At 40.8% G+C, this 25,314-nt stretch overlaps 1 protein-coding gene across 1 annotated transcript in view; it reads right to left on the minus strand.

Annotated features, from left to right (window-relative positions):
• Positions 1 to 4,557: 4,557 nt before the first annotated feature.
• The window catches only part of LOC126426608 (Golgi integral membrane protein 4-like), a 141,934-nt gene continuing 121,177 nt past the window's right edge, over positions 4,558 to 25,314 (minus strand). Inside the window, exons 11-12 of the mRNA XM_050088500.1 lie at positions 15,578 to 15,789; positions 4,558 to 5,641 (exon numbers count right to left, since the gene is read on the minus strand). Of these exons, the coding sequence (XP_049944457.1) occupies positions 5,466 to 5,641; positions 15,578 to 15,789 (388 nt within the window). The 3' untranslated portion in view covers positions 4,558 to 5,465. The remainder of the gene's footprint in view (positions 5,642 to 15,577; positions 15,790 to 25,314) is intronic.

Raw genomic sequence — 25,314 nt, forward strand, 5'->3', positions numbered from 1 at the left:
GAAATCCAAAGGATGTTTGAAGGGGATAATAATGAAATTTGAGACGCCAGAATGAGATTTCCACTCTGCAGCGGAGTGTGCGCTGATATGAAACTTCCTGGCAGATTAAAACTGTGTGCCCGACCGAGACTCGAACTCGGGACCTTTGCCTTTCGCGGGCAAGTGCTCTACCATCTGAGCTATCGAAGCACAACTCACGCCCGGTACTCACAGCTTTACTTCTGCCAGTACCTCGTCTCCTACCTTCCAAACTTTACAGAAGCTCTCCTGCGAACCTTAAATTTGAGATGGTTCTGGAGATGAAGATTTTGCTGACGGAGCTGATGTTTGCCAGGAACTGACGGAAATGACCGTCGCTTTAGTGGAAAGAAAAAAAAGACAAAATGTGATAAAGTTCCCTCGACCTAAAGCTCTGCCAAAGCAGTGAGAACACTCGTCCATTACAATGTCGGACTAAACGTGCCCCGTCGGAGATAGTAATATTTTCTGCAACGGTACCCATGAGTAGAACCAATGCCCAAGTAATATATTTTGGCAAAGATGAAAACTGTATAGAAGGAAAGCATTCCCAAAACAACTACCTGACGCATTAGTTTCACCTCACTCGGTTCAAAGAAGTCTAGACACCTCAGGAATTCAGATGGATCTCCAGTCAAAAGCCATTCCATTTAAGGCAGAGCATAACATTTTCCTCCGATTGCAACAGAATTCTTCATTTACTACGAAGCCCTACAGTAGTAATGAGAGAACAGAACAATATTTCTATTGTTGTGATTTTATGTCACAAACGTCTTTCTGCGAAGCTAGACACCATTTATAATGTGTTTAAGTAGTGAGATCTTATGACAAAACAAGTGAATAAGCAGTGCAATCAGTGAGACACAATTCAGCTCATCCCCCTGGAGAGGGTGCCATGCTCGAAGGAAGGTTTATTCTCCAGTATCCGAGTGTGTAGCGTCCAAGTCTTCTAATCGCGTAGTCAATAGTTCAAATCTGATTAACAGCACTGTACTTTTCAGTTTTATTTAAACTCCACGTTTATCATCAAATGCAATGCTCTAAGATAGCTGTGCACGTTAGAGCACCACATCTGGTACGGGGAGGTGTTGTTTCAGCCCAGGAAGGAGTCCACCCGGCGGACTGACGGCGAGGGTCGGCGAGTCCGGCTGGCCAAATCTGGCTTTTAGGCTGTTTCCAACCCCCGTAGGATACTGGCCCAGTATCCGTGTTGCTCCTCAGTTACACAATTTGCAAACATTTAGAAGACTTTTGCTCACTTTCACACGAATAACTACACACAGACAGATGAGGAACACACATTCCATCAAGGGGGTAAGGGGGTAGTGACAAGAATGTCATCCGGCCACCCGCGATAGCGACCGCGCGGAATCCTTTAATAGCCGGGCCGATCCTGTGCCGCTGCGAGACATAGATGCGAGAAAAAGATGAAGAAAAACAAGATTTATCATCAAATGGAAATGTTAAGTAAGAATAGTCAGTCATAATTTGCTAACAAAAATAATGTACTTTTATTATTAATTACTGATCATATGAAAATAAATTAGAGATTCGTAGATGTATGTGAAATGTCCTACGGTTAAATGAGTATTTCACATCTGTCTATCAAACTTCAATTTATTTTTCTGTGACCAGTATTTCTGGCCAATTAACGTAGTCTCTGATAGCATATATGTCTTCTAATTTTGAAGCTGCTGGTTTGAATCCAATTAGTACCATTGCTTTTTTTCTTTTGTTAAATACCGTATTTATCAACAATTTGAAATATTAATTGAGAAATACTGAATCTGTGAAACATCAAATAGGAAATAAAGTACAACTGTCGTGAATATTTCTCTTTTCATACCATCATGAAATTAACATCAAATTTTTTCTTCTATTAAAAAGTAGGATTCCATATTTCTTAATATTCCCAACTGTTAATAAACAGTGAATTTACTAAATAAAAAGCAGTGGTACTAATCAGATTCAAACCAGCACCTTCACAATCAGGAGATATACAAACTACCAGAAGTTACGTTAATTAGCTAGAAATACACGGTCCAGTCACACCAATGCGACCACAGCCTACGCTCGATATTAACGTGCAGTAACCACTCGGAGACAGCAGGCGGCAGCACAGGAAAATAGTACAGTCGTCATCGTCATGCAGAAACAGAGCAACGTATCCGACATCCAAAAGAACACGATTATCAGCTTTCGGGCCGAGGGTGGAAGCATTTCCAAAATGGCTAAGTACGTGAACTGTTCGCATACCGCTGCGGTTAAAGTATACCGAGTGAGGTAAAACTGTGATAACCGCAACTGGCACCGAAGCAGGTGTGGTGCGCTGTGGGCCACAGATGACAGGGGCGTTACAGAGCTGCAGAAATGTGTACGGGTGAACAGACGTACAACTGTCGAGGAATTGTGAAATTTAAAGTTTTCCCGGCGAACTAAATATTCAAAAAGATTTCGGGCTAGCAGCCGGTCGTCGTCAGCTCCCATCCGCGATATTTCGACCGGACAACTGCCAGCCACCCTCAGGTGATCCATCGAAGACTGACGAATGGAGTGTGACAAGACAACAATTTTGGCCACAGCGACATCCTTTTGAGACTCCGTCATAAAAGAATCGGTGGAAATTCACATGACAGACAATCTTATCAACCGCCACAATGGCTACCAGCAAGATAATGCGTGGAACCCAGTCATCTCTAAGATCTGCTCCAGACGAAGACGTCAGAGTACTCCGTTGGCCGCGGCAATTGACAATGCCGAAGACAGCCGAGTTCTGCAGTTCCACCAGCGAGGGCGCTGCTGGTGGGCGGTGTTTGTCTGTCCACACGATTTTGACGCACGCACGCTGCACGCTATGTATTACGGGATGGAAGCCGTCTTCGTCAGTCTTCGATTGCTCACCTGAGGATGGCCGGCAGTTGTCCAGTCGAAATATCGCGGATGGGAGCTGACGACGACCGGCTGCTAGCCCGAAATCTTTTTGATTATATGTCGAGGTATTGATTGCCCAGACGAACCGAAGGGCTACCCACAGTATCTCCTCGGTGACCGTTCGCCGTTAGCACTAAAACTGGACGCCCACTGCGTGGCGACAGGTAGTCTTTTCAGGTAAATCACGTTTTACGCTCCAACAGATGGCCGTAAGCATATACAGAGTGAAATGTTTGAACACAAACACCGAGCAACAATCGTCCCGAGGGTCGGGCCGGAGGACGCAGTATTACAGTCTGGGGAATGTTTTCGTGGCGCAACGGGTTGACCCAAGTGTCCACCTAACCTCGTCACCGTTACGTGCACTTAGGGTTTCCTCGGCACGACAGCATCTACCGGCAGGACAGTGCGACGTGTCACACAGCTCGCAGAGTACCTACCTGGTCCAGAGAGCACCGACGCGAGCTTACCGTACTCCCGTGGCCACCAAACTCCCTGGATTTAAACCCAATTGACAACTTGTGGGAGTACCTCACTCGGGCTGTTCGCGCCAACAGCTGGACACGGCACTGGAGTCGGTACGGTTGCACATTCCTGTCGGTGCCTTCCAGAACCTGACCGACTCTTTTCCCGCACGTCTCGCAGTCGACTTTCGACAGGTGGTCGCATTAGTGTAAGCAGACAGTGCATTTTATACTCGACTGGGCTCAAAATCTTATAATCTCCAAAGTAATTTTTTGAATTGTTTTGACAGTTGCATCATACTGCTTTATGAAATTGATGTTCAAACACTCAGCTTCAATTCTAGTAAGTACAGAGAAAATCTAAGAGGACCAGTGCATCATGTTCCCATTGTTAATGATTTTCCCACAAAGTCATCTCATTTTTTGAACTCCAGTAAGAGATAAAGTAGTTCGTGGTCCATTGAGAGCACCACCTACAATTACTTTCACTCGCTGGAAAGCCTGCCAGTTAAGAGTACCTTTACTCGAAGTACCTACGGCTTTGATCAGATAAGCTATAGTGATAAGCTGGAGCAACAATAAGTGAAATAAGTAGCAAAAGCAGTATTTCTAATGGAATTCTGTACAGTTCTGAGGGTTCTTTAGAAAGACATGTGAGAGAGTGACAAGAAATATTCGAAATTGCACAAAACACAGGAGAGAGATGGGTGAACAGGATTTGAGGTAACATTGCTTAGCAGCACATACAGTCAGAACAACTGATTGTCATCGTAGACACTCGTCTGAGTAAAGAACCGAACCCTAGAAGATGCCACCAGAGTGCAACACCCATTATGACGTTCCCTCTTTGGAAGACGGTAACAAATGTCGGAATCTATTTTCGTTAATGTCAGTGGCACAGAGGTAAGATTTTGTGCACAGGTACAACTCAAATATGTTTGTCTGGCTGGTACACAAGAGCTCGAAGCCCAAAAAGTTAGTTAAAAAGTTATCCCTGTAACAAGAAAAACAGTTTAGAGTAGAAATGTAAGGTAGTAAGTAATCCAGGGAAGAAGGTAAGTAACAAAAACATCTGCCCAGGACACACACCAATATTAATGGCTTACTTACTCCCATTTGCACAACTCAAAGACTCAATAAGGGCTAGTTTCTGAGCTCAAATCCTTTAATTTGCTCAAAATTGTGAAATGTTTGACACAAACTTATAAGCTATAAGACACAAAAATTGTAGATGTGTCAAAAAACAGTACAAAATGAGAAATAGTGTCAACTGTTGCTGCCCCTTTTGTTGTTTTCTTAAGAGAAAGAAACACGTACAGATGGAGGATTCAGTTAAAAATTAGGGTCTTCCGTGCTGGATTAACAAGAAATTCACTTAATACGTGAAATCATTGAAATACCAGCTGCAGAATGGACAGGAACACCCACAGATAATTACTTCTATATTGGCACTTCTTTCCAGTGTAGCTCGCAAACGCTGACGAAACGATTCAGCTCCGAAGCTGACAGTGACAGAATCCTCCACGAAGTCTTCTCAGTGTTACAGCCACACCACTTCTGATTCGAGCCTTCGAATACGTCCTTCACCGTGTTCGTCAGGAGGTGAGGATGCCGAATACACACGGAAAGATCCAGTATCGGTTCGAGCGTGACCCAGCTCGGACGCCGAGAAAATTTTATACCGAAGCGAAAGAAACCACTCGAGTACAAAAGCGTGATGTGTGAGACACCTCACAACCCACCAGAGGCTAACTAGAGAGCAGCGCGGAGTCCGTATGCCACCGTTCCCACCGTCACCTGCGGGAGGGTCGGCTGGCCGTACCGAACCTCTCCCGCAACAACCCGCACTGTGACAAACTCTTTCTCGGAAAATAGAAGAACTGATTTTACACAGAATCAATTTCACAGTTATCTTAACACGGACCAGTTACACACAACCAGCTTAACACACGGAATAGTTCTATAAAAATATTCAGAAACTCATTTCACACTCTTCAGGCTAGCAGTCAGAAACGTGAAGACGTCCTCCGTCACCTCCACAGTCGCAGTCGCCTACTTCTTCGGGTTGACCATGACGGAGTCGCGGGGTCCCACGGGCAGCGGCGGCTCGCGCACGCCGGCGACGGCCGCCCCCGCGTGCTGCGCCCCCGCTCGCCCCGCGCCGCCCCTCGCGCCCTGTCGCTGCTGGGCACCCTCGTTGTAGTCGATGTGGTCCATGTCGTCATCTTCTGAAACGGTAATATTTTTGTTTCCGTTGCTGCTCTCGAATGAGAAGCCGGCAGCTGTCACTTAATGCCAGTTTCTCTCACGTATTATATAAGCGCGGTCCTCAGCTGCAGTATCATTTTGCAGAGAGTCAGTGCAAAATATTTGGCCACAATATTAAAACTATAGAAAGGGGCTGAAAAAATAATCAGGTCGATTTAACAAAACTGCTCGAAGAGTCGGGGATTCCGACTGCACCGTCTGAGTACTTCTATCAATCTATTACTCTAACAACCATATTTGCTACCGTGGAAGGAAAACCGGGTGTAATTAATGTATACTGGAAAAAGAATTAAGAAAAAGTCTTAAACAATGTTTTTTTACTATAGAATCAGACAGTAAAATAAATTGTCCATGGAGCCAAAAGAGGTGATGAAAACCAACACGTTTAAAAGGACAGTTAAAGCATACCTGGTACATACTACATAAAGTAGGCAGTGCCCGACAATCAGTCTTCCCTTCTCATCCTGTACGGTAACTCTCCCCTGACCGCAGTTCTGGGTGACTTTCCCAATATCTACCCCTTTTCTAGACCTCTCCAGTCCTTTTCCTTCATTCCTTCCCCTACAACCTTCTGCCTGAAGAAGAGCCACTGGCTCCAAAAGCTTGCCAATTACAACCGTCTTTTACGTGTGTGTGTTCTGCTGCCACTTGGTGAGTAGACTTTTTATCTATCCAGTTAAATAATTTTGTCAATAATTGATTGTTTTCATTGTTAAATAAGTGGTTGGCAAGAAATAGAAGGCAAAACACACTGTCATAGCACAATATACTTTTTGAGTAAGAGTGTGTAAAAAAAAAAAAAAATTGCCGTGTGAGGAGCTCATGTAGCACGCATTTCTGCTGTTAGGCATGTATCACACAGCTCACTGCCAGTTCAGTGCCGCTGTGTCGTCAACCTGGCTCGTTCTGTTCACCCACAGTGATTCTTTTTGCTAGTGCTGTGTTGTCCTTGTTTCATTTTTTATGGTGGTAAGTATAGGTGAACAACCTGTAGATGTGAAATTTTGTTCTCTGTTCGGTAAAAATGCTGCTGAAACTGTTTTCATGTCAAAAACAGCTTACCGAGATGACGTTATGAGAAAAACTCAAGTGTACGACTGGTTTGATCGATTTAAAAATAGAAACATGTCGATTGATGACAACCCTCGTTCTGTACATCCGTCAACTGCCCGAATCGACGAAAATATTGGAAAAATTCCAAGGGCTCGTGCTCACAGACTGTCGACATAACTGATCAACTGTCACAGATTAGTGGTTGTCTTGGAGCTTAGTTCAACGAATTTTAATGGAAGATTTGGGAATGAAAAGACTGGTTCTTCCACCACAACAACGCCCCTACACACACACACACACACACACACACACACACACCTCTCTGCTAGACGGTTTAAGGCTAAAAATGGCACAGTTCCACTGCCCCATGCACCTTACACACCTGACCTGGCTCTGTGTGACTATTTCTTATTTCTACACATGAAAATGGGCAAGAAAGGACTCCAATTTGGCAACACTGAAGTAGTCAAGAAAAAAAACAAAAAATGTTTCGAACTTTGGAAACACCGGTGGGACAAATGTATTAGTTGTAAAGGAGAGTATTTTGAAGCGAGTAAGATGGTCTAGTAAACTATTTGAAAACATGTACCTTTTAAAAAATAATTACTTTTTTTTGGGTATGCCAAAATAAATACGTGTTACTAGAAAACTGTATGCCCTACGTATGTGATGCAAAACTCTAGCCTCCTCTCTACTTCCCGATCTGCACACCACCTCCATTACGAAGAGACTGTAAAATGACAAAACGCCAAGAAGAAGAAGAAGAAGAAGAAGAAGAGAACAGACAGCGGCAACTGGACAGAGGTTAGAGAGTGGCTGCACCAACAGATTAAGCATAGCTTCCGATATCATTTCACCGTCTTTCAGCCAAACATAGATTTGTAGAATTTAAGAACATGTTTTTTGCACGTGTATCATGTCATTTCTGGAAACCCAGAATCTACTCTGTAGGAATCAACACGGATTCCGGAAACAGAGATCGTGCAAGACCCAACTCGCTTTATTTGTTCACGAGACCCAGAAAATATTAGATACGGGCTCCCAGGTAGATGCCATTTTCCTCGACTTCCGGAAGGCGTTCGATACAGTTCCGCACTGTCGCCTGATAAACAAAGTAAGAGCCTACGGAATATCAGACCAGCTGTGTGGCTGGATTGAAGAGTTTTTAGCAAACAGAACACAGCATGTTGTTATCAATGGAGAGACGTCTACAGACGTTAAAGTAACCTCTGGCGTGCCACAGGGGAGTGTTATGGGACCATTGCTTTTCACAATACATATAAATGACCTAGTAGATAGTGTCGGAAGTTACGTGCGGCTTTCCGCGGATGATACTGTAGTATACAGAGAAGTTGCAGCATTAGAAAATTGCAGCGAACTACAGGAAGATCTGCAGCGGATAGGCACTTGGTGCAGGGAGTGGCAACTGACCCTTAACATAGACAAATGTAATGTATTGCGAATACATAGAAAGAAGGATCCTTTATTGTATGATTATATGATAGCAGAACAAACACTGGTAGCAGTTACTTCTGTAAAATATCTGGGAATATGCGTGCGGAACGATTTGAAGTGGAATGATCATATAAAATTAATTGTTGGTAAGGCGGGTGCCAGGTTGAGATTCATTGGGAGAGTCCTTACAAAATGTAGTCCGTCAACAAAGGAGGTGGCTTACAAAACACTCGTTCGACCTATACTCGAGTATTGTTCACCAGTGTGGGGTCCGTACCAGGTCGGGTTGGCGGAGGAGATAGAGAAGATCCAAAGAAGAGCGGCGCGTTTCGTCACAGGGTTACTTGGTAAGCGTGATAGCGTTATGGAGATGTTTAGCAAACTCGAGTGGCAGACTCTGCAAGAGAGGCGCTCTGCATCGCGGTGTAGCTCGCTGTCCAGGTTTGGAGAGGGTGCGTTTCTGGATGAGGTATCGAATATATTGCTTCCTCCTACTTAAACCTCCCAAAGAGATCACAAATGTAAAATTAGAGAGATTGGAGTGCGCACGGAGGCTTTCAGACAGTCGTTCTTCCCGCGAACCGTACGCGAGTGGAACAGGAAAGGGAGGTAATGACAGTGGCACGTAAAGTGCCCTCTGCCACACATTGTTGGGTGGCTTGAGGAGCATAAATGTAGATGTAGATGTAGATTTCACTCTGTCACCACAATCTTCATTCCAAAATTTAATACAGGCACAAAACCAATGCTACCAGTGTCCAGTTTGTGTGCATATGACTTTATAAGCCACATTATCATTATGATACGGAACAAAGCTGACATCTGGTACTGGTAGGTTTAGATGACACACAGCATCTTGGAATGGACACAGATTTGCACATTGTAGAAGGGGTAACACATCTGTTCAGAAGCCAGCACTGGAAATGAAGGGACTACAATAGTGGACACTTAGTGGAGATCAAATTACGGTCGAAAGAATAATCTCGAAATTCCGTTCCACAGCTTTCGATCACTGTACGTGACAACAAAAGGCAGCAAATAGATTGCAATGGTTAGGTTAGTTAATTGCAGTCCAATTGATGATTACACAACACTTATTACAGTACATACACGCATTTGCAATTATGATTATTATTGAATATAAATTAAAAATTAATAAAGCAATACTCTTTAAGCTACAGCATTGAACTGTAGCTCAACATGTCAGCTAGCAGCACAGAGTGTCACTCTTTACAAACTTGCCAATAACAAAAATTATAGCAAATTTAATTAAAGCACGAGTACACACGTGTGCCAGCACTCGGGCTCCGCCACGCTTACGTACAGTACGAGGTGCCCGTACACTATTCCTGTGCTCTGACAGAACTCGAGTGGGACTGAAATTGAGGGAGAAAGGATATCAGTGATAAGATTTGCAGACGTCACTTCTGCACTCAGTGAAAGTGATGGAAAATTGGAGGCATTATTCAATGAAGCGAACAGTCTAACTAGCACACACTGTGAACTGGGAATAAACTGAGTAAAGAGGAAAGTAATGAGGGGTGGCAGAAATGAGACTGGTGATAAACTTAACATAAAATTAGGGATCACGAAGTACAAGAAGTGTAGCAATTCTTGGAAGCAAAGTGATAAGTGTGGGACAAAGTAAGTAGGGCACAGAAAGCAGACTAGCACAGGCAACGAGGGCACTCCTGGACAAGAAAAGTCTACTTGCTTTGAACACTGGTCTTAATTTGCAGATGAAATTTCTAAAAACGTACATTTGGAGCACACTATTGTCTGAAAGTGAATCGTGAACTGCGGGAAAACAGAAAAGTAGAGTACTGAAGTGTTTGAAATATGGTGATATAGAAGGATGTTGAAAATTAGGTGGACCGATAAGACAACGAATGAAGTGGTTCCGGAAGAACCATCGAGGAAAGTAATATATGTCGACATTGGAAAATGACTAGGAGAAGGGCTATTCTGATTTAAAAAACCACTCACATAACATAATGTAAGTTTAAAGATTAAATCAGTTTGGAGCCTATTTTACTGATTATTAAAACAGCCACGAATAAAGAAGATAAAAAATTCAAAAATTGTGCAAGTAATGTATAATCCTGACATGCCAATTAATAGTGTGTAGGGAGTTGTCCACTTTTTCTGTTTTATTAGCGGATTTCTATTTATGTGTACAATTTACATTTTAATTGATAATTCATGTTTGGTTATATTTACACTGTCATGTGACACCATAAAGTTACCAGCAGAGTAAGGCACTTCTTTAGGTGTGCTGTTTATACTTGTTGTTATTGTTAAATCTTAATGGTGGTCACTTTCATTAAAAGTGTTCGTTCATTAGAATCTGAAATCACTGAGACAGCACAAGAGGGTCTAAATGCTCACAGTGAGTTTGCTGGAGACACTCAGAGGGGCAGGATCAGAGTTACTACACTGACTGGTGACTCCATAGAGTTATAATGAGTTAACGTGTCTAAATGGGACGAATGAGATGTGGGTATCATCATGCCGTTAAATACGATAAAAAATTGTTAGTCTGCACTCTAAAAAAATTTTAGAAAATAAAAAAAATTATAAAGAATATTGTGTTTCTTGACATTTTGGCCTGTTAAATTGTGGCATATTGTACAATCACCACTATTTATGTATTTGATTTCTTGGTTTCAATGTAATATTTTACGTACATTAAGAACTTTGCACCTCTGACTTCCCACGCCAGATGGCGGTTACTGTGGTATAACAAATTCTGTTATATTTGATGTAGTGTTATTTGTATGTTTTTCTTTTTTACTAGTCCTGCAATCTGACACCTTATAATTTACCTGTTGATTTTTATTCTTGCACGTTTTTTTTAAGTTGTTTTGAAAATAACACGCCAGTGTTATGTTGGCAAGATGTGCATTTCCCCTCCCTTGTTCATATGCATTTTTAATGTACAATTTTAAATTTGAAATATTCAATTAATGATTTGCAAGTGCACATTTGGTATTTTGTGGTAATCTCTTGCCAAATAAAGTAATTTTAAGTCTTCATGTGACACGTCACATAGAGGGTGTTCCAAGTCCCTGTCACACCGAGATCTGACGTATAGGTGAATGTAAACAGCAGCTTCAGTTATTGTGATCGTTTCATAGCTTCTGTTTCTGCTAATAACCAGACACCAGAGCCGATGAGATTTAATTTGTACGCTAAAGGTACGTTCTTACCAACGGTTTATACTCAGGTGTATTTGTGGTCTCTCGTTTCTTATTCACTGATCGCTATGTGAAATGTTTCACTTCCAGCACTGAAAATGATCAATATGTGATCGAAAATCGATTTTGCTGTTAACAAATATCAAAATTACAGCCAATGTTGATCTTCCTTCTAATTTTAGAGTTACTACAGGTAACATTCAGAAGTTTGAACTTTGAGTGGAAAGTTGGCCACACAGGTGAGGGACTTGACACATTTTCCAGGCTGATTGGTGATTGATTTCGAGTGCTCGTTAGGATGTCAACTTCCGCACATTCGTGAACATGTGGAGCTTTGGATTCGAAGATTATCCGCTGCAGTCTGTGATAGTTTCTGGCGCACCACATGGAATTGATATTTATTTTGTGCTACTTATTTTTAATGACAAACAATATTAAACCTTTCAGTTTACGTGAAAATGTAGCGCCTCCCCAGACATTTCAGACATTAAATAATATATGCATATTTTATTAGACATATCTCTCTCTCTCTCTCTCTCTCTCTCTCTCTCTCTCTCTCTGTGTGTGTGTGTGTGTGTGTGTGTGTGTGTGTGTGTGTGTGTGTGTGTGTTTAGGGGTCGACGGAGGCCCAGTAACATAGAATCCATACCTTAAAGTCATTACTCTCTGACAATTATACTAATAAATCATTAATATCTTTAAACATACTTCAACACTCATGGCTCATGGCACTACTATAAATCCTCTGGGATTCATTCACCTACCATTAATGTGCACGTACACATTTTGAACAATCGACCATTCGTTGGCGTAGATATGGGTGTAAATGCGAGCACGCATGACCGGCAATGTCACATATCTGCATGAACTCGCCTCAGCTTTAGAAGTGTGGCAAACTTGCATTTGCCGATTACAGAGGGATAAGCTACCAGCACAGGTAGGTAGGCTCATCCGGAGACTGTTTTTCAGACACATACAATAGAGAGGCAGGGGTATCACCACGGTCCATACGTCAGAGGCTCACAATGACGAGTGAACGAATAGTGCAACGTAAGTTTTGAAATTAGCTATACCAGTAAGTAATTATATGCCTGCAAGTTTATTAACTTTTAACTATATCTTGTTGTCAGATTACGTGGAGATTTCTTATCTCTGTAAAACAGTTGTTGGGTGAATAAACAATTAATCTTCATACGGTTTCACTAAGGGAAGTAGTCCCTCTATCACTGAGAACAGAAGAAATTGTTCCGTATCCATCAAAATAATTCTGTCACTCGATTTCCCGTAAAATGTTGTGCAACATCAGTCTCGGTGGGAAATACTGATGTTTTGTTCGTAAAATTACGCAAGCTTCTTCATCTCCCAGTACCTACTGCAGCCTACATCCTTCTGAAACTGCTTAGTGTATTCATCTCTTGGTCTCCCTCTACGATTTTTACCCTCCACGCCAAATTGGTGATCCCTTGATGCCTCAGAACATGTCCTACCAACTGATCCCTTCTTCTAGTCAAGTTGTGCCATAAACTTCTCTTCTCCACAATTCTATTCAATACCTCCTCATTAGTTATGTGATCTACCCATCTAATCTTCAGCATTCTTCTGCAGCACCACATTTTGAAAGCTTCTATTCTCTTCTTGTCCAAACTATTTATCGTCCATGTATCACTTCCATACATGGCTACACTCTATACGACTTCCTGACACTTAAATCTATACTCGATGTTAACAAATTTCTCTTCTTCAGAAACGATTTCCTTGGCATTGCCAGTCTACATTTTATATCCTCTCTACTTCGACCATCATCAGTTATTTTACTCCCTAAATAGCAAAACTCCTTTACTACTTTAAGTGTCTCATTTCCTAATCTAATTCCCTCAGCATCACCCGACTTAATTCGACTACATTTCATTATCCTCGTTTTGCTTTTGTTGATGTTCATCTTATATCCTCCTTTCAAGACACTGTCCATTCCGTTCAACTGCTCTTCCAAGTCCTTTTCTGTCTCTGACAGAATTACAATGTCATCGGCGAACCTCAAAATTTTTACTTCTTCTCCGTGGATTATAATTCAAACTCCGTACTTTTCTTTTGTTTCCTTTACTGCTTGCTCAATATACAGACTGAATAAAATCGGGGAGAGGCTACAACCCTGTCTCACTCCCTTCCCAACCACTGCTTCCCTTTCATGTCCCTCGACTCTTATAACTGCCATCTGGTTTCTGTACAAATTGTAAATAGCCTACTTATATGGAGTCATAAAACTGCAGCTGGAGATGGAAACAGAGAAAATGCAGAATATGGTATTGGGCAAACAGTGATTAGAGATGAACAAAATATCTGATGCCACAGACATATTAAAATAAAGACTGTGGTAATTTTTAGATGAAGGTTTAACTACAAGGAAAGTTTCTGCAAGATGGTGCTGCTTTTGTTGAATCACCATAATAAAATTTTAAGCTCAGTTCCAGAGCTAGCAGAAAATAATAGTACAGTGCTGTCCTCTACATAAATGGGACCTCAACGGCCCGGCTGTCAGTCGTCGACTCACGTCGAAAAATGTTGCCCGCAGTTAGCAATGAAACGTCAAGACGAAGTATTTTTACAGATCGACCACAGTCTCTCAGCTGGAAGTTTTAACTAATAATAAATAACATTAAATTAAAGAGAGTCCACCTACTTGCAAGAACACAATTTTTGCTTCATTTAATCCCGAAACGAGTTTCATCACAGTTGTGGCAACCTCAACCTCAGTCAGTTTTCTTCTTTTTTGTTTCTGAAAATATATGCATGCAAATTTTGTGTAGGTTAGGAATACAGTGATATCTAATATCATCGTTTTGATTACACGTGTATTTTATTATTTTTGTTACATTGTGTGTGCTCTGTTGCTTCCAAAAGAAATCAGCCACCAGTAATACAGCGTGTCATTTGCAACACAGCAATATAAGGGCAATGTCTGAACTGAATTTTTGTTTAGAATACAATCCTGACACTATGTGTTCTAGTGAAATAGTAGCATATGCCCCATTTCTTACTGTTGCTGTAGTTGACCTGTCCTAAGCTGTACTTGCTTTTTATTTGCCTACCAATTGTGGTGGTGTTTTATGTTTGAAATGACCTGTAGATATAATTGAAAACAACATCACTCTAGTGGCATAGAAACAGACCTCAAGGTTTTAAAATCTACTACTTATCTCTGCACTTCTTATTAACAATATAAGAAAATTACCACATCCAAATGGCTATCACATAGAGCAAGGAAGTTATCAATCATCAAGCAGTACTCTGCAACAGAGTATTATTGAATACATTATCAAACAACACACAGAAAGTCATCAGTGATCAAACAGTACTCTGAGGATACTATTTAGTACTTCAGAGAAACACTCGACACACAATAAAACTCGCGTGTGAAAACTCGGTGGCTGCCAATCGAAAACAAAATTGTTAAACAAACAAATGTTGAGGCTTATCTGAAATGTGAACGTGCAGTGAAAAGTGTGTCTAAGCGACAGCCGATAGCAATGCAGTATCATCCAGAATTCACCAGAGAGCACAAGGAAAAGAAGCAAATCTTTTTAAAAATTCCCAGCATAATCAATAGCAAATGACACAAAATAGTTTTCCAAATCAAAACCTCACAAAATTTTACTTTTATTAGACAAACAAGAAGTGGAAGTAATGATACATCAGCTACACGAATGGTAAGCTAGGTTGTATTCCAAAAAAAATATTCAAGTCAGACGTCATCCTAACATCCCTGCTTTGCAGATGTCAAGCTCTATTAATTCATACTTGTGGCTGATTTCTGCTGGCAGTTACAGAGCACACACAAAGAAAAAAAAGTGAACTATATATATGATCTAAATGCTACCTACATCCAATTTGTACGTATATTTTTCGGAAACCGTAAATGAAAATATCCCACTGAGGTCGGCACAGCCGTGGTGAAACTCATTTCTGGAATAAACAAAGCAAAAATTGTTATCTCGGAACAAGGTAGACCCTCTTTAGTTTGTCGTTAATTTTGTTAAACGTCACATTTGAAAATCTCGAAAAGGAAAAGGTAGTTAACATTCCGCTCTCAGTGAGGCCACTGGAAATGGATCACAAACGAGTACCGTACCACACGCCGCCTCCAAGGTGTCGCAATTTTGCCGACTGGCAGCACGCGAGCCGCTGTGTACGCACCTTCCTCCTCCCCCTCCTCCAGGGCGGCGGGGTCGTCCCGCGGCCCGTCCACGGCGGCGTCGACGTTCCCGCCCGGGGGCGGGCCGCGGCCCCCCCGCACCGGCTCCTGCAGGTAGTCACCGCCCCCGCCGCCCCCGGCGTCCTCGTCCTCCTCCTCCTGCTGCTGCTGCAGCGGCTCCTCCTCCGCTTCCTCGCGCCTCCCGTCTCGGGGCCTGCGGCACACGGCGACCCGTCACTCGTGTCGCGTTTCCGATTCTGCACGTCTGAGCTTACGACACTGTTGAAAATTTAACTGAAGTGCTTCTACGAGAAAAAAGGTTCATTCAGTCCAGGATTAAAAAAAAAAAAAAAAAATAGTTCAGTTTTTTCTGGTGAAGAATTTGGGTGGAACTGTTGTGCTCGAACTGGCGTGACCCGTGGCCCGTCTGTCTCGACGGCCTGATGTAACCACGTAGCTAGTCAGACAACGTGACGACACGGTTTATCCCTCCTAGGTGCATCTGCACTCGCCTCAGCACAGAACGGCGTTTAACGAGGGACGTGTCTGTACAGTATACACCACCTGTTGCTGTACAAACTTCACTGACCAGAACAATTGCCCGGTAACCAGGAGACCCAGGTTCGGATCCCAGTCCGGCACAAATTTTCAGCTTTCCCTGTCGATTTCAATCGATGTCCACTCACAACCGAGGTCTGTAATTCCTGTGTGTCTGTACTGAAACGTGCTATTAGCCTGTGAAGCATAGTCTAGTACCTGATAATTACAAACAAAACACACAATGCCGTCAATATCAAATTGTAGAAAAGTTATAAAGATTCCTATAATCCATTGCATACATGCCAAAATGACTTTTTGTCTAGTATGTTCCTAATTGCACATATGCAACATATTGTATCAGAAGACAGTCCACATAAATGAAACTTAATAGTACTTACCAAATGAAAGTGCTGGCAGGTCGACAGACACACAAGCATACACACAAAATTCAAGCTTTCGCAACGAACTGTTGCCTCATCACGCGCACGCGCGCACACACACACACACACACACACACAGTCTGTGTGTCTGTATATGTGTGGATGGATATGTGTGTGTGTGCGCGCGAGTGTATACCCGTCCTTTTTTCCCCCTAAGGTAAGTCTTTCCGCTCCCGGGATTGGAATGACTCCTTACCCTCTCCCTTAAAACCCACATCCTTTCGTCTTTCCCTCTCCTTCCCTCTTTCCTGATGAGGCAACAGTTTGTTGCGAAAGCTTGAATTTTGTGTGTATGTTTGTGTTTGTTTGTGTGTGTGTCGACCTGCCAACACTTTCATTTGGTAAGTCACATCATCTTTGTTTTTAGATATATATTTCCTACGTGGAATGTTTCCCTCTATTATAAACTTAATAGTACGTTTCATTTAAGTTTACACAGCAGCTGATGGTATGTACAAACATGTCCCCCATTAAAAATATTTCAAGAATGAAGAACCAGCTAGAAAAATAAACATAATTTTAAAAATGCAACAGAATATAATAAATGCAAAACTTTTGTTGTTTTGGCAGACTGGAAGACGAGTTACAGTTATGACTTGACACCGGGAGTAAACTGGTACCAGAAAGTTGCCACAGAAATATCAATTGTCACAAGCCTAGTAAATGTGCACATTTATCGTGAAATGGGAAAGAAACATATCTGGTACCAATTTCAAAGAAAACACTGTCGAATGGCTAACAGGGATTCGTACCGATATTCCCACCCTATTACAGCCTCTGATAGGAATGCGTAGGTAGGCAGGCAAGGTGGATACGCTGTAAGCCTTACAGAGTGATGACTGCTACAGAAAAACCTCAACAATCCGAGTTCAGATGTGCAGCACATAAAAAATAGGGAAACTTCCCTTACTGCATGCAGAAACAAAGCTATTGGAACTTTTCTCAAGAGGGAGGAGCATCAGGGCAGGTTACTCGCACTCAACTGTAGTGGGGACAATGAGACTAACAAATTGCTTTTTCTACATTCTAACTGTCTACTGGCAGTACTTGGAATTTTGCCCCTGGAAGTAAATATAGGTAAAACTAGTCTGTATCCCTGTTTTTGAGATACCTCACCTATTTTCATTCAGTAACACAGGGTAAGTATAAAATACATGAAACATTTCAAAAAATCTGTACAGACAAATGGTCAAGAACAATATAACAGACAATACAGGATGTGAGAGAGAACTCTCAAAGGTTTTTAACAATGTGACTCTTCAAGCTTTCCCGGCGGATGTGTCGTAAACAGTCTTCACGAGCTCGCTGCCTGATCACGTTGTGCAAATTCCACAATATTTCCTCGGAGCAACTGTCCAACATCTTCAGGTCGTTCCACGTCGCTCGTGGCTAGGTACGACTGATGATAATCGCACACCGACCCCCCCCCCCCCCCCCCCCCCCCGTTTTTAGAACACACGGGAAGAATGCGCATCCGCGGAAATCGCGCGTGCACAGTGATTTGCCGTATTCTAACTACCTCCGCCAAAAAGCACAGAGCAGCTCTCCCGCACGTGTGCTGTACGCTGCGTTTGTCAACAGTGCAGCCAGACATTACTCACCAACAGCCGTACTAGGGCAGTGCTACGACGGGTCTGTTATCGAAGAATCTCGATTTTCACAGTGCAATTTCATGGCAGCCAATGAAGGGTTCCAGGCTGTGCTCAGTTGAAATCCTGCATCCTCATTGATGAGATTATCAGCTGTACAGATATGTATTGCTTCCTTAATGACGCAATCCCAGAAAGATGATGTAGCGTGTCAAAACAGATGATACCGTCGACAGTTCTGTCAGTGGAGGAGGAGGGGCCATTGACTGTTTTGTAGGACAGGGCGCAGAAGTCGTTAACTTTCTCGGAATCCCAGACGTGTCCGACAGTTGCATGCAGAATCTCTGTCTCCCGTATGCGAGAGTTGTACCTGTTAATCTTTCCCAAAAAATGGAAAGTGGCTCCATCACTGAAGACCAATTTGCTTGTGAAGTCGTGATTTCTGAAAAAGCGCAGTGCACCAGTGCAGAACTTCAGACAGACAATTTGTCATTGAGGCTTCTAAGCTTTGAGGCACTGCAGTTTGAATGACTTCAGTTTTAATCACCTACCAAGGATTTTCCACACTGCCTGCACTATCTCAATAAATAGACTTAGTGGGACTGAGAAATCATGTCCACTGTCTGTTCCGAATTGCCCAGTTGGCCGGAATGTTTGGCATTGTCTGATCGTCATCCCCGAATTCTTTGTACCACTTCACTATATTTCGTAAACTGGTGGGGATCTCGTGAAACTTGCCGCATCACATAACACCAACAGATACAAAGAAAGTAAACTGGAAAAAGAAAACATGGCAAGCACCCGTATCATCTAACACAACCACACATCGATCAAGACGCATCCGACATGTGGCTAAGAAAAGAAATTAACACAACTAATCGAAATATCCATACCCAATACAACAAATATACAGAAGAAAACAGGAGAAAAAATTGAAAAATACATCCAACTGGCTGAGGAAGTCAAGGACATGTGGCATCAGGATAAAGTTGACATTATACCAATTATACTATCAACTACAGGAGTCATACCACACAATATCCACCAGTACATCAATGCAATACAGCTACATCCAAACTTATATATACAACTATAGACATCTGTAATTATTGATACATGTTCAATTACCCGAAAGTTCCTAAATGCAATATAACACATACCATACAGTTAAAAGGAAGTGACGCTTGATCAAGGTCTGCGTCACTTTCCATTTTTAACCAGACTTAACGTCTGAGAAAGTAAAGAAACAATAATAATAATAATAATAATAATAATAATAATAATAACAACACAGGATGTCACCAATCTGATGCAAGCACTGGGAGCGCAAGACCATGACAGAAGTTTGTTAAACTTCTGGGCTACAGCTGTTTAGTTGCTTTTGAAACTATACTGAACAAAGTATAAAGAAGTGTAGTTAGATCATTGTGATATTGCACATAATGTAAATAATTCAGAAGATTATGTTTACTTTGTACAAATGTTTGTTATCATCATCACCATTAATATCATCAATTTTTGCTAATATTACATTACATTACGTGTAAAATGTATAATTGCCATCACAAATGACTTAAGAACACGAAGTAGTTTTCTGTTAATATCTTATGAAGCTAAGAATCATGGCAGATTGCAATAATGTATACGTGGAAAATGGTATGACACTAGACACACATACAATGTAAAAGTATGTAAATGACCATTTATTGAAGGGAAATGTATATAATTTAATGACATAATCAATATAAAGTAAAATTATATCTGAAAAAACAACCCCGTGGAGGCCCGGGAAAAGAATCGGCCTCCGGTATGTTCTGCCAGTCGTAAAAGGCGACGAAAAGAACAAACCACTAATAGGGCTAACCCCCCTTTTAGTGTGATTAGTTGGTTCAGGACAGAACTAAAGAAGCCTCGGACAAGCGCGGTCATGGTCGGGGACGACGCTTGAACCCTATGCCCGCCCACAATGGTAACGACACTGCTAGCCAACTGGAAAATGATTTAAATCCAAATAGAGGTGTTTTGCAGGATATGCCTCCTGCAACCACCCTAGAAGGAAAACAAAGACAGAGGATGAGATGGTCAGATGAAGTTAATCGACACCTCATGTTCTGTTATTACCAAGCAACAAACCTAGGAACCAACACAACTGGATACAGATCACAAGTATACACAACATTTATTACCAGATACCCAGAATTAAAATTTTTAACGGAACAACGACTAGCTGATCAGATCCGTGTAATAATCAAAAATAGCAGGATACCCCAGTCAGAATTAGAAAACATCAAACAACAAGTACAACAAATACTGGAACGAAATAATGTGCAATCAGAAGAAGAAGAACATACAGTAATGGACTCAAACATCCCAGAGCAAACAAAGAACAACACGCATCAATTAAACAATCAGAGGAAAACGAAATCTTAAGACAGCCACCAGAACAAGCACAAATAGAACACAAAGTGACACACATGTTAGATATAGAAGAAAAATTTCAGCTGACATATATAGAATACAAAGACACAAATACAGACATTAGACCATTCTTGCAAAGACCGCCAAATAACCCACAAGTCGAAACAACAATAAAAACTATCAACGCAATCATACACAACAAAATAAATGAAAACACAACTATGGAAGAGTTACAACTACTGGTATATATAGGAGCACTCACTACACTAAATATACACACTAGGCAGAGATCAGAACCAACCAACACACAGAAGAAACCCACAAAACCAGCATGGCAACACAGGCTACAGATCAGAATAGAAAAACTGAGAAAAGACATCGGACAGCTAACACAATTTATAAGAAATGAAATGTCAGAAAAAAACGAAAAAGATTAGGTAAAATCTCACAACAAGAAGCGATAGAGCAATTTGATGAAAAGAAGCAGAAATTACAAGCATTGGCCAAACGACTTAGAAGATGCAAAAAAAGTGAAAATAGAAGGAAACAAAACCCAACATTCAACACAAACCAAAAGAAATTTTACCAGACAATAGATAACACACACATTAAAATAGACAATCCACCAAACATAACAGACATGGAACACTTCTGGAGCAACATATGGTCAAACCCGGTACAACATAACAGGCATGCACGGTGGATACAAGCAGAAACAGACAGACACATCCACGATGATACCACAAATGCCTGAAGTGATAATTTTGCAACATGAAGTCACCCAAACAATTAATTCTACTCACAATTGGAAAGCCCCTGGAAAAGATAAAATAGCAAATTTCTGGCTAAAGAAGTTCACCTCAACACATTCACATCTAACTAAATTATTTAACATATGAATATAATAGAGGGAAACATTCCACGTGGGAAAAATATGTCTAAAAAGAAAGATGATGAAACTTACCAAACAAAAGCGCTGGCAGGTCGATAGACACACAAACAAACACAAACATACACACAAAATTCTAGCTTTCGCAACCAATGGTTGCCTCGTCAGGAAAGAGGGAAGGAGAAGGAAAGACAAAAGGATATGGGTTTTAAGGGAGAGGGTAAGGAGTCATTCCAATCCCGGGAGCGGAAAGACTTACCTTAGGGGGAAAAAAGGACAGGTATACACTCGCACACACACACATATCCATCCACACATACACAGACACAAGCAGACATTTGCCTTTACAAATGTCTGCTTGTGTCTGTGTATGTGTGGATGGATATGTGTGTGTGTGCGAGTGTATACCTGTCCTTTTTTCCCCCTAAGGTAAGTCTTTCCGCTCCCGGGATTGGAATGACTCCTTACCCTCTCCCTTAAAACCCATATCCTTTTGTCTTTCCTTCTCCTTCCCTCTTTCCTGACGAGGCAACCATTGGTTGCGAAAGCTAGAATTTTGTGTGTATGTTTGTGTTTGTTTGTGTGTCTATCGACCTGCCAGCGCTTTTGTTTGGTAAGTTTCATCATCTTTCTTTTTAGACATAAATTATTTAACAGTTACATTGCAGACCCATACACATTCCCTGATACACTTACACATGGAATAACTTATCTGAAACCTAAAGATCAAGCAGACACAGCAAACCCAGCTAAATATCGCCCCATAACATGCCTACCAACAATATACAAAATATTAACTTCAGTCATTAAACAGAAACTAGTGACACATACAACACAGAACAAAATTATAAATGAAGAACAAAAAGGCTGCTGCAAAGGAGCACGAGGATGTAAAGAGCAACTGATAAAAGATGCAGAGGTGACATATCAAGCTAAAACTAAACAAAGGTCACTACACTATGCATGCATTGATTACCAAAAAGCTTTTGATAGTGTACCCCACTCATGGTTACTACAAATACTGGAAATATACAAAGTGGATCCTAAATTGATACAGTTCCTAAACATAGTAATGAAAAATTGGAAAACCCCACTTAATATCCAAACAAATTCAAATAATATCACATCACAACCAATACAGATTAAGCGTGGAATATACCAAGGAGACTCATTAAGTCCTTTCTGGTTCTGCCTTGCTCTGAACCCACTATCCAACATGCTAAATAATACAAATTATGGATGCAATATTACTGGAGCATACCCACACAAAATCACACATTTGCTATACATGGACGATCTAAAACTACTGGCAGCAACAAATCAACAACTCAACCAATTACTAAAGATAACAGAAGTATTCAGCAATGATATAAATATGGCTTTTGGAACAGGCAAATGTAAGAAAAATAGCATAGTCAAGGGAAAACATACTAAACAAGAAGATTACATACTGGATAACCACAGCGACTGCATAGAAGCGATGGAAAAAACAGATGCCTATAAATATCTAGGATACAGACAAAAAATAGGAATAGATAATACAAATATCAAAGAAGAACTAAAAGAAAAATATAGACAAAGACTAACAAAAATACTGAAAACAGAATTGACAGCAAGAAACAAGACAAAAGCTATAAATATTTATGCTATACCAATATTGACCTACTCATTCGGAGTAGTGAAATGGAGTAACACAGACCTAGAAGCTCTCAATACACTTACACGATCACAATGCCACAAATATAGAATACATCACATACATTCAGCAACAGAAAGATTCACATTAAGCAGAAAGGAAGGAGGGAAGGGATTTATCGACATAAAAAAACCTACATTATGGACAGGTAGACAATTTAAGAAAATACTTTATAGAACGAGCAGAAACTAGCAAAATACACAAGGCAATCACTTATATAAATACTTCGACTACACCACTGCAACTTCATAACCACTTTTACAACCCTTTAGATCACATAACATCAAGAGACACGAGGAAAATAAATTGGAAAAAGAAAACACTACATGGCAAGCACCCGTATCATCTAACACAGCCACACATCGATCAAGACGCATCCGACACATGGCTAAGAAAAGGCAATATATACAGTGAGACGGAAGGATTCATGATTGCAATACAGGATCAAACAATAAACACCAGATATTACAGCAAGCATATTATTAAAGATCCCAATACCACAACGGATAAATGCAGACTTTGCAAACAACAAATAGAAACAGTAGATCACATCACAAGCGGATGTACAATACTAGCAAATACAGAATACCCCAGAAGACAAGACAATGTCGCAAAAATAATACATCAACAGCTTGCCTAACAACATAAACTTATAAAACAACACGTTCCCACATACAAGTGTGCACCACAAAATGTACTGGAGAATGATGAATACAAATTATACTGGAACAGAACCATTATAACAGATAAAACAACACCACATAACAAATCTGACATCATACTCACCAATAAAAAGAAGAAATTAACACAACTAATCGAAATATCCATACCCAATACGACAAATATACAGAAGAAAACAGGAGAAAAAATTGAAAAATACATCCAACTGGCTGAGGAAGTCAAGGACATGTGGCATCAGGATAAAGTTGACATTATACCAATTATACTATCAACTACAGGAGTCATACCACACAATATCCACCAGTACATCAATGCAATACAGCTACATCCAAACTTATATATACAACTACAGAAATCTGTAATTATTGATACATGTTCAATTACCCGAAAGTTCCTAAATGCAATATAACACATACCATACAGTTAAAAGGAAGTGACGCTTGATCAAGGTCCGCATCACTTTCCATTTTTAACCAGACTTAATGTCTGAGAAAGTAAAGAAATAATAATAATAATAATGACTTAAATCTTGAGGAAATAAAGTATTTCCGCTGATGACAGCAGTACTAAACTTACTGACAATTTCTTACAGGGAAAGCAAATGAAACGCTCAAGGAGGATTACCATTAGTGATCATGCCATTAAGTTAAATTCAGCATAAAGAAAACAAGTGCTAGGAATTTCTGTTTGAAGTCACTGTTCAATTTAAAGTAGATTGTACCTCTACACACTTCATAGCAAACATAAAATGTGTACGAACAGCTGCCTATTCTCAGTTGAAATGGCATGCGCACACATAGATACTTTAGACAGGATGTTATCAGCACATTATGCCCTTTGTGTCATGTCATGAGCGTCTTTTAGTTACACAGTATTCACATGCATACTCAGTTTTTAACTACAGAATTCTTTTCTGGGAAACAAATGCACAAGATATGAACACAGTTTTCAGACTACAGAAACAGACCATCAGAATAACAACCAAAACAGTAACTGGGCTCACTGGAGATACCTCTTCGAAGTATTGGCGACTCTAGCTACACCACATCGATACATTAACCAATCTGTTGTACATGTCAGAATTACCTTAATAATTACTGCACAAACAGCTGTTTATATGAGGATGGAACTAGATACAGACTGAACTTACATTTGCTACAAAAGAGTACACAAATCTCAAGTTAGCATTTTCTACCAAGGAATAAAACTGTACAATAAGTTACTAAAGAAATCAGAGAGATTACTAAAAGAAATAATAATAATAATAACAATAATTATAATTCAACAAATTTATGAAACTATCGAAGCTGCAAAGAAGTTTGTTTTTATTTGAATGGCAACCACCTTCAGACCTTAGTCCATTGTCAGACCATAGTCATAGCTGCTTCCAATATAGTGTGTATGCCGGTCACAAAGCTCGTGTGAGTGGCTAAGTGTAAGGTACTAAAAATGTATGCCAGTTCAGCACTGAATATGCTAATATTAG

This window comes from Schistocerca serialis, chromosome 11, assembly GCF_023864345.2.
Source record: "Schistocerca serialis cubense isolate TAMUIC-IGC-003099 chromosome 11, iqSchSeri2.2, whole genome shotgun sequence".
Classification (NCBI taxonomy): domain Eukaryota; kingdom Metazoa; phylum Arthropoda; class Insecta; order Orthoptera; family Acrididae; genus Schistocerca; species Schistocerca serialis.